The sequence below is a fragment of the Nelumbo lutea genome, chromosome 6, assembly GCF_056320005.1.
Source record: "Nelumbo lutea isolate HS-2025 chromosome 6, American lotus-T2T, whole genome shotgun sequence".
NCBI classification, from domain to species: Eukaryota; Viridiplantae; Streptophyta; class Magnoliopsida; order Proteales; family Nelumbonaceae; genus Nelumbo; species Nelumbo lutea.
In genome coordinates, this window is record NC_142689.1 from 2,085,039 (window position 1) to 2,095,807 (window position 10,769).

A 10,769-nucleotide genomic window follows, 5' to 3' on the forward strand; every position below is an offset into this window, starting at 1 on the left:
TTGGGAGGTTTTGGGGGGCCTCTCCTCGGCCGAAGTGCTCATTCTGGTGGCGAGATATGGCTTGCTGCGAAGCTAGGCGCTGAGGCGAGAGATGGAGCTGAGGTTGGGGCAGTTGGGGGAACTGCTGCTAGTATTGGTACTGGGAGACCTGATGCAGTACGTGCTGTTGGTAGAGTTGAAGTTGTTGGAATTGTTGCATTTGAGCTTGCATGGCCCTCATGCACTGCACCAGGTCCTCCAGCTGGTTCGGGCTGGCCGCTGTGGGCACGACCGAAGGTTCAGTGAAGGTTGTCCCGATTGTAGCAGGAAGTGGGGCGATGACAGGTGCCATTGTGAAAGGCACACTTAAGTTGGGGATTCTGTCCGCTGAGAGGGGAACGATGAACTGTCCGATACAGACAGTAGGAAGCTGGGAGTGTTTCCTGGAGTTATCCATCTCCGTGCTTTGTCCTACGTTGCAAGAGGAGGCCATGAGCGTTGGACTGTTTCAAGGAAGAAGAAAGGACTGAAAAAGCTTAGAGAGAAAGGCCTTTTGAAGCATTTCCCACAGACGACACCAAATGATGTAGCGCGCTCCGGGCACTCCTAGCTGATCGCTGACTGGCTCTTTGCTGGCAATGGGCGAGACCTGAGAAGATGGAAGGAAGGATTCCTGGGGGTTTTCCCGGTGGGAATACTCCGATGCTTAAATTAGTACTGTGTAGGGGAAATGAAAGGAAAAATGAGGGCTAAGAGTGTAGGTCGCGCAGTGTTTCTGTACTCAAGAGATGTTTTAGTCTATCTTTTCGGAAGGAATTTCTCCTCTGCTCTGAGGGCTTTTATAGGGGCGCTCCTTGGGGGATTGGGCGTAACCGCCACCGGATCTCCTACCACAGCCGTTATCTGCCAGGGCTACGTGGGTGGCCGTTGGGGCGTACTCCTTACTTGGGCGAGTGACACGTCTCCAATGTCGCAGGCACGCCTCCACCTACTGAGAGACGTGGGTCCAGACTGCCGAAAGGACAGGGACTACGCCGTCAGTAGGTGATATGGCACAGTCTGATTGGTACGGTCTGTCAGATAGAGGCTTCCTGCGGAATGCTCGTGAGATCCATTCGTGAGCTACTTCGTAGCGAGTTAGGAATGCTTTAGGAGTGCCATTAGTTAACTATTCTTCGGGACTTCTTGTCCGCTTGGGAGTTTGGGCGAGTTGGTTTTCTTATTTTGCGAGCTGAAGTTGCCTCGGAATATTCCTTTGAGGGTAGCTCGGGGAACCGGGAGCTCGCGTCGTAGCGAGCTTTTTTAGGAGCCTATTACTTAGCTATACCGGACCACAATGCTGAACTGTCGCTTACATCGGGCCAGTGTCCATGTGTCACTGTTTTATAGATCGGGTCAAATCACCCTTCATCATATCAATTTGCAGCTAACAAAGCTACTATGACTGGCTAGATCATAATGCTATACATATGGTGATCAAGTTAATTCGAACTGTTTATTGTGATCACTAAACTTTATTAGGATATTAATTCACTCAATAAGTCATCAAATATGGGTTAATTGGCTATCTAGTTTGCTACAAGGAACTGTTTTAAGTTTTGCAATAACAATATCCTGAATTGATGGTTTCCCGCTTTACTCTTTCAAACAAAGCACATTCCAGGGAGTTAGAGACTTCCGGAGTGGGGGAGCCACTGTCTCTGGCAACACTTGATAATGTAACGCGTGTACAATTAGCTCAGTTGATTGGGGATGACTTGGGACTTGGGAGCACCCACCTCGCCTCACATCTGATTCTAATCATCGACAGAATACGAACGAGTCTGTAACGGATTTTAATTTTAAAATGGGAAAGAGAACGAGTCACTGAGATGTGTCTCAGTAGGCATGACATCTGATTCAGATGGACATGCAAGATCACAGAACAGAAGTATTCCAATTGTCTCCTCTGTCCAAATTTAGAAAAATACAGATTAGTTATTTTGATTAATTTATAGGAATTCTTTCCTATAAATGTTGTATCGAGTACGTATCGACACGGAGGTGGAGATATACGGAAGTAATTAATTAAGCTTCATTGACAAGGAGGCTAGGATATGATTAATACGATGAGGAGGAGTTGTAATAGAGAAATGGTAGTTGTTTTAGGTGTAGCTTTGGTGTGTTGTTTTTGGTCTTGGTTGCCGGTGCTTGAAGTTGAAGCAACACAAGTAACTTACGATGGACGTGCAATTATAATCGATGGAATACGAAGAGTTTTGTTCTCAGGTGCGATCCATTATCCGCGCAGCACACCAGAGGTACGAAGGTTAATAATAATTAATTAAGTAGTATAGAGAAATTAAAGAACGGACGATGGATAGAAATGGAACGAAGCGGCTGGCCGCTACTATCATCAATAATTAAATTTGATCGCGATCATTGCAACATATGCATATGCAGATGTGGCCAGATCTGATCCAGAAGGCAAAGGATGGTGGGATAGATGTGATAGAGACATATGTGTTTTGGGACCTCCATGAGATTCGTCGTCGTCAGGTTGGAATTAATTATCTTCTTACAAAACTAGTAGTGTAGCTCTTATATTGATGTATATAATACATTAATTTAATTAAATGAAGTAATTTAATTTGTTAACTTTGTATGGTTGCATGTGCATGCAGTATGATTTCTCTGGTGGAAAAGACTTTATCAAGTTCCTCAAGACTGTACGGAATGCGGGACTGTATGCGTTTCTTCGAATTGGTCCTTATGTGTGTGCTGAATGGAATTACGGGTGAGTGCGGATTATAATTATTTATATTTATTTCCTAAAAAATATTGTAATTAATGAAACTAATAATCGGCTAATTTTTATAATTAATTTGTACCAGAGGATTCCCGGTGTGGTTACACAATTTACCAGGAATTCAATTAAGGACAAACAATCAAGTATACAAGGTTATATTTTTAATTGCCTTTTTTTTTCCCTTTAATTTATTGATTTTTGTTTAATGCCGATCTTAGCATCATCTATCTGAAATCTTAATTAATTACCATATTTAGTTTAATTTATTTGGACAGGAAGAGATGCAGAATTTTACGACCTTAATAGTTGACATGTGTAAAAGAGAAAACCTCTTCGCCCCACAAGGAGGGCCCATAATCCTTGCACAGGTCTGTTTTAATTTCTCACATCTCTCTATTAATTAATTAATTAATTAAAATATATATATATATATATATATATATATTGTTTTATATATAATTATATGCATGAAAATTGGAAATTAATGGAACAGATTGAGAACGAATATGGAAACATAATGGGACCTTACAGGGAAGCAGGAAAAGAATATATCAAATGGTGTGCGAAAATGGCTATAGCTCAAAATATTGGTGTCCCATGGATCATGTGCAAACAGAGCGATGCACCTTACTCAATGGTATTATACTCTTTTTTTTTTTTTTTTTTTTTTCTTCTCTTTAGTTTTAGTTACGTAGTACGTACTAGCTGGCTGCTCAGGTCAGTACTAGTTTTAATTAACTTTTCTGTATCAATTCTCAACTGACCCATGCATGCATGGATCGATCATCCATGCAAGATTTGATTCCATCAGCCTGAATTAATCATGTTTGAACAGATCAATACTTGTAATGGGTTTTACTGCGATGGTTTCAAGCCAAACAATCCCAATAGCCCTATAATGTGGACTGAAAGCTGGATTGGATGGTGAGTAGTACTGACTATACCGAGTATTGATCAGTAGGTATTAGCATGTACGTAGTAGTCTCTTCTCTAATTAAATTAATTAATTATAACCAATGTAACACTAGCTAGTAGCTATACTCTCTTTCTTTGTTCATTACTCATTAGTCAGTTCTAACTTCTCAGTGATCGATCAACTGGTGCAAATGAATGTGTGCGTGAGCACTAATTATATAATATGATATTTAAAAAGATAATTAATTAATTAGCTTTCAACTTTCAGGTTCAAGACGTGGGGAGGAGCAGACCCCCACAGAGCCACCGAAGATGTGGCATTCTCCATTGCTCGTTTCTTCCAATTTGGTGGCGTTTTCCATAACTACTACATGGTCAGTTCCACACTAGCCCTAGGCCCTTAGCTAGCCAGAGCCTCTACACATCCCATGCACAGATCTATATTTTCAATTTAATTTCCCTAGCATAATTAATATTTAATAGTAATAATAATAAGCCTTGCTTAACTGATTATTGCATTATGTATTCATATATAGTTTAATAATTAATTAATTAATTACGTACATGTACACATATGTTGATGTTGTGGGCGCTGTTGGGCTTGCTTTAATTGGCTTCATCACCATCATCAGTACCATGGAGGAACCAATTTTGGCCGGACAGCAGGAGGGTACATTACAACTTCTTATGATTACGACGCACTACTTGATGAATACGGTAAGCCTAATTAATTAAGCATACAATCGATCAATATATATATATATATATATATATATATATATATATTTACATGACACATGCACCAGGTCACTAGCTAGAAATATAATTAAATAATATATATATAAATGAATTAGACACTAATTATTCTACCTACTAATTAAAACTAATTGAACTAGTATAATCAAACTTCACATATCAGGTAATTTGAATCAACCAAAGTGGGGACATCTAACGCAACTTCATGCTGTCATTAAGTCAGCACAGAGCGTCCTTACATATGGTACATATTCCACTAAGCTACTTGGTGCTGGACTGGAAGTAAGTGGTTCTCTTTCTATGTATATTATATAGCTTAATAATTAATAAAGTCTTAATCTTTTCCTTTTTTTTTCTATTTGTTTTTTCTTTTTCTATAACCAAAATTAATTTATTGTGAATGAGAAGGGTAACTTTGTGCTATCTCAGTTGACTACATACGTAAACAATGGCACTGGAGAGTCAATCTGCTTCTTGAGCAATGCAAACACGGTCAACGACACCAACATTGTCTTGCAATCAAATGGCAATGACTATTTCGTGCCTGCTTGGTCTGTTACTATTCTTGCCAACTGCAGCAAGGAAGTCTACAACACTGCCAAGGTACATCTCGTTCTCAAAGCAAGGGAGTCCAGAAAGAATTAGGAAGCGTTAGACAAGTCTTTTTGTGTGATTTTTTCAAAGACAACGAAAGATAGGAAGCCAGAAAGATGTATGTCCTAAAATTCAAAATGGCCAAAAATTTAGAATAACTTTAAATGAAGCTTATTTCTTTCTATACCTAAAATTTTTTATTTAACAACTTTGTACATAATGCTAAATAAGGATATTTACCAAACAAACAAAACCCCAAAAGTTAATTACATCGTCTTTTGACCATCTAAACTATCAGAGTACGTATCTTCCTAAAATGATTTCAGTGCCAAATAACACCTTAATTAGATTACTCTTAAGTCTAAATATATATAATAATAATGATCCTTCCACGCACAGGTGAACACTCAAACGTCGTTGATGACAAAGAAGCCAGCAACAACTGATCAAAGTAAACACAATCATCAACTCAAGTGGGTTTGGAAGCCCGAGCCTGTTCGTGACGTTCTTAAAGGATGGGGTCCTTTGAAGGACAAAAAACTTCTTGAACAAAAGTCAACAACAATTGATTTTAGTGATTACTTGTGGTACATGACCAGGTAAATAAATTGTTACGTTGTTGGTGTAAATTAATTCGTTACATATGTTTATTTAGATTATTAATTCTTTCTTTATTTTTCATTCCATTTTAATTTATTTAATTTTTATGATGATGCTACATACGTTGTTTCTCATATATAGCGTACTCGTTGCTAAGAAAGACGCAAAGAAAGCAATTCTGCGAGTGAATACAACTGGGCATGTACTCCATGCTTTTGTTAACAGAAGGCTCGTAGGTAATATAATTTAGGACAATATATATTTTAATTAGTTAGCACAAATTGTACAGAATTAGAATTCTATTTTCATTCTTGCTAGAATGGCATTCTCCCATTTGAGGGAATGGTCATTCTTTACTCTTTTTTTAAGAATGATATCTTATTTCTGTTTATTCCAATTCCTATTCTCATTCTTATTTGAATCAAATAGATTATGGGAATAAATTATTTCGATTTTGTTTTCAACTGTGAACCAAACGGACCCTTAATTTGTAATTAAAATTTTCTGAAATTGAGGGTTGGGTTGATTGCACAGGATCACAATGGGGGCAAGGTGGCAATTACGGATTCGTGTTTGAGCGACCAATCATGTTGAAGCCTGGGCAAAACCAAATAACTTTGCTCAGTGCCACAGTTGGACTCGTGGTATGTATGTATGCAACTTGTTTTTATCTATCTCTATTATATTATATCATGGAATAATTAAGCTAGTTGTATGAAAAAGCAAACAAACAGGCACAATTATATGGACAGAAAAGAAATTGCACTGGTTAGCTAATATATATATATATTGACAATTGATATGAATTGCATGGTTTAATTGGAACTAGCTAATTCAATTTTAATTTAAAAGGCCCTATTTAATTTGTTTAATATGTTTGAGCAGAATTATGGCCCTTTTTTCGATCTAACGCCAACAGGAATAGTAGGGGGTCCAGTTCAGTTGGTTCTAAGTGGGAATGTTACTAAAGACCTTTCATCAAACCAATGGTATTATAAGGTATTAATTAATTAATCTTTTGGAATTAAGCTAGAAAAAAAAAGACCAATTAGATGTTTTAACTTTTTTTAATATATATTGATCTTCGGACAATCAGATTGGGTTGAATGGCGAGTTGATGCAATTCTACAAGGACATCAAAATACACCATCACAAGTATTGGCGTTCTAATAAACTTCCTATCAACAGACCCATGACTTGGTACAAGGTAATTAAATCCTGATGTATATGTATATGTAACACTTAATTTAATTTTCTTAAGTAAAATGGGTGTTTCATAATTAATTACATGGTAAATTAACTTTAATTTTGATAGTATAAGTTAGAAAAGAAGTAGGGAAAGAATGAAAAGTGTTGGATGTGTGTGTATATGATGATCAGACCACCTTCAAGACTCCACTGGGAACAGATGCTGTAGTAGTGGATATGGTGGGAATGGGTAAAGGGCATGCGTGGGTAAATGGAGAGAGCATTGGTCGGTTCTGGCCTGCCTTCCTTGCCGACAAGAAAGCTGGGTGCAATGACACATGCGACTATCGTGGCACTTACGATCCAACCAAATGCTTGACCAACTGTGGAAACCCTTCCCAAAGATGGTAATACTTTACCTAATTACCAATTAATTAATAGTTTTATATATTTTCTAGCTATATATATATATATATATATATATATATATATATATAATGTACAAGCAGATCTAACTAGAGGTTGATGGCTGCTTGATGCATGCATTATCTCTCTCTCAGATCTCTGTATATATATATATAGCGATGGAGCTTAATTAATTTATAACTAAATACGTAATAAGTAGTGTATGTATATACAAAATAAGCTAATTAATCTACATTAATTGCAACTGCATGCATCGTCTCGTCATCATAAGGTACCACATACCACGATCATTCCTGATGAAAAACAGAAGCAACACATTGATTTTGTTTGAAGAAATAGGCGGAAATCCTTCACAAGTGAGTTTTCAGACTGTGACCGTGGGAACAGCATGTGGAAATGCGTATGAAGGGAATACATTGCAACTCTCATGCCAAGGTGGCCGGAAATTCACAGCAATCCAATTTGCTAGCTTCGGAGACCCTCAAGGCTCATGTGGAATGTTCCGCAAAGGAACCTGTGAATCTGCCAATACCTTAAATGTGGTACGCAAGGTACGTGATACCTCAACTTAATTAATTAATTAATATGATTTAATTAATAATTCTGACTTCTGATAGAAGAACCAATTTTTAAGTTTATGTATATGTTTGTAATTAATTTGCTGCAGGCATGTCTTGGACAAGAGAGTTGTAAAATTACTTCCTCTGAAGCAACATTTGGATCAAGCAAATGCAATGGCAACATCACTAGGAGATTGGCAGTGCAAGCCATTTGCTAGCTATTGAAATGTGAAATCATCTACCGGCCCGCCGGTGGTTTAGTTTTTCAACTTGCGGGATTTTTTTTTTCGTTAAACATTAATTCTAACTAGTTTCTTGAAGGAGAAGGAAGAGAAATGGTGTTAATTAGAGGGAAGAAATAAAAATTTGTTAAAATAATATTTTCTTGTTTCCATGCATGATGATTAAATGAATATTGCTCGGACCAAGTAGGTACAACCCTGTAAGTATGTTGGATGGGCACTTAGAAATTTTTTAGACACGTCCTTTAAAATACCCTCAATCTACCATTAAAAAAATTAAAAACCACTTTTAATACTTGTCAGAATATTTATCAGTACTCTTTCAACGTGCTTATCATATTGTATCTAATAAATCTGGTCTGAAATGAATAATACATACTGGACCCTGGATCTTAACTTTTATATATCTTCAGAAATTGTGTAGATCTTCCAATTATTTTTACATTTTAGTCGTTGATCTTATTGTCTATTAATCAACTTCGCTCCATAATTCAACTACTATCCGTGGCTTGAGTCTTCTTTGACGAACCAGACATGGTTGAGTTTGGGATCAATTGCCATTTGGCGGGTTGCCTCTCTAACAGCCCATGCATCAGTAATTAATGTTGATTGACATACATGCATGTGGGTTGTATTGTTGTGTCTCCTATTAGGTCACATTTGGTTCATAGGAATAAGCGTCTGGAATAGTAATTAAAATGGTTTATTTCAATTCTAATTATTTGGTTGAATGGAATTAGAATTTCATTCTCATTTTTGCTGGAATGACATTTCTCATTTGAGGGAATGATCATTTCCTATTCCTCTTATGAGAATGAAATCATATTCCTGCTGATTTTATTTCTCATTTTCATTATTATCTGAACTAAACAAACTATAAGAATGAACCATTCCAGCTCCGATTTTAATTCCAATTCCAACTGCCAATCAAACAGACCCTTAATTACTTATCTGCCATCCCGTCCCATCACATGCATTGCAACCTAGCTATATAGCTAAAAACAAATTAAAACAGGTATGCATGATCAATTTTATATGTTCAACATTCCACTCTTAATTTCCATAGGGTTTGCATTTTAATTTTTCCAAACGTTAGAGTTCAGGTTCAGGTTGACCCTTTTCTAATTCTTACTCAATATGCCTTTTGTTTCTTGATTGTTATGACTGAGGCCCACGAGTATGGCTTTTGATCTTTTTTCAACTACCCACGAACTTTTGATCTTCAATTAAGCTTCCATGGTGGTTTGGTTATGAAGCGGTTGATTTTGAAATTTGGCTTAAAGGGGGCTTTTCCTCTGGAGAGGACGCATAAAAAAAGTCAAAGGATAAGTTTAAGAGAGAAAAGTGGAATGGAGTTTCAGACAAAGAACCCTTCTTTTTCTTATCATCCTTAACCCAAATATTAGCCATGATATATAGCTTCATCTGCTTCGAGTCATCTATATTAACTTCTGCTCCAAACCCGGGAGAAAAACCGATAAGATATCCTTTCCAGAGTTGACGCATAAATGAGTGGGTAAGGGAATGGATCAAACTGAATCACTAAGCTTTGTTCAATGAAATCATAGAGAAAAAAAAACAAAAAACAAAAGGCTATTACTGTCCCACGAATGCAAGTGTATAGATAAGAGATAATAAGGCTATGTTTGGTTTACTGTTTTGAGTTTCATTCTCTTAATTCTTTTTTATTCTAGGCAAGAATGGGCAATAATGAATAACATTAGAGAGTTTGATTACAAAATTCTTGTCAAGAGCCACATTCTTTTTAGAATGAAAAATCAGCTTCATAGCACAAAAATTGAGTTGTCTGCAACATGAAAATAATCATGCCCCATTTTGCTCATTTCATTCTTTGAGGAAACTCTACCTATAAAACTATTGCCATAAATGTTTAGTTTTGCGAAAGCACTTTTATAAGAGTACTTTTACGAAATCACTTTTATAAAAGGACTTACAAAAATATTTTTACAAAAGCATTTTTATGGAAGTACTTTTATGAAAGCATTTTTACGGAAGTACTTTTACAAAAAGCACTTTAAGGAAAGCACTTATATAAAAACACTTTTACGAAAATACTTTTATGAAAGCACTTTTATAAAATGACTTTTACAAAAGCAATTTTATGGAAGTATTTTTACGAAAACACTTTTGTGAAAGCACTTTTACGAAAGCACTTTTATGAAAGTACTTTTATGAAGCACTTTTACAGAAGTACTTTTACAAAAAACACTTTTGGGAATGTACTAAAAGCACATTCATGAAAGTACTTTTATAAAAGCACTTTTATGAAAGTACTTTTGCGAAAGTTCTTTTACAAAACAGCTACGCCAAGTGGTAAACATTAACTATTGGAGACCTAGGTTGATGGTTTGTGAATACCAACACGATTTTTTTTTTAAGAATGAAAATGAGCAACATAGGACATTTGTTAGTATGAAAAGAATTCATTTTTTAGGAAAAAAGTGTTTGGTTCATAAAAATATTTGCTCATTTTGCCGAATTTTACCCATTCTTGTCCATTTTAGAATTTCATCTTGGGTAAGAATAAAAAAGAATGAAAATTGAACCAAACATGGCCTAAATACCTAAAAAAAGATGTTGAAGATGAGGAAGCCAAATTTGCCTTTACAAAGCCCTTGGACCAGATGGTTTCCCAAATTCCTTTTTTCAGGCTTATTGGGATGTTATTGGGCCAGCATCATCATAGTAATTAAAGATTTC

The 10,769-nt window shown here is 36.3% G+C and overlaps 1 protein-coding gene across 2 annotated transcripts; it reads left to right on the forward strand.

Moving 5' to 3' along the window:
* Positions 1 to 1,848: 1,848 nt before the first annotated feature.
* On the forward strand, positions 1,849 to 8,240 carry LOC148846781 (beta-galactosidase 15-like). 2 transcript variants are annotated; one of them, XM_088948608.1, is made up of 19 exons: positions 1,849 to 2,279; positions 2,422 to 2,517; positions 2,643 to 2,755; positions 2,853 to 2,919; positions 3,043 to 3,135; positions 3,261 to 3,404; positions 3,603 to 3,691; positions 3,951 to 4,056; positions 4,315 to 4,399; positions 4,602 to 4,720; positions 4,868 to 5,041; positions 5,432 to 5,631; positions 5,774 to 5,868; positions 6,167 to 6,276; positions 6,518 to 6,631; positions 6,729 to 6,839; positions 7,013 to 7,227; positions 7,518 to 7,797; positions 7,914 to 8,240. In XM_088948608.1, the coding sequence occupies exons 1-19, from the start codon at positions 2,076 to 2,078 to the stop codon at positions 8,022 to 8,024; spliced, it is 2,526 nt and encodes an 841-aa protein (XP_088804734.1). In that variant the 5' UTR covers positions 1,849 to 2,075; the 3' UTR covers positions 8,025 to 8,240. The 2 variants fall into 2 exon arrangements, with proteins under 2 accessions (XP_088804734.1, XP_088804733.1); XM_088948607.1 differs by having other exon boundaries at positions 2,006 to 2,279; positions 4,847 to 5,041.
* The last annotated feature ends 2,529 nt before the right edge of the window (positions 8,241 to 10,769 follow it).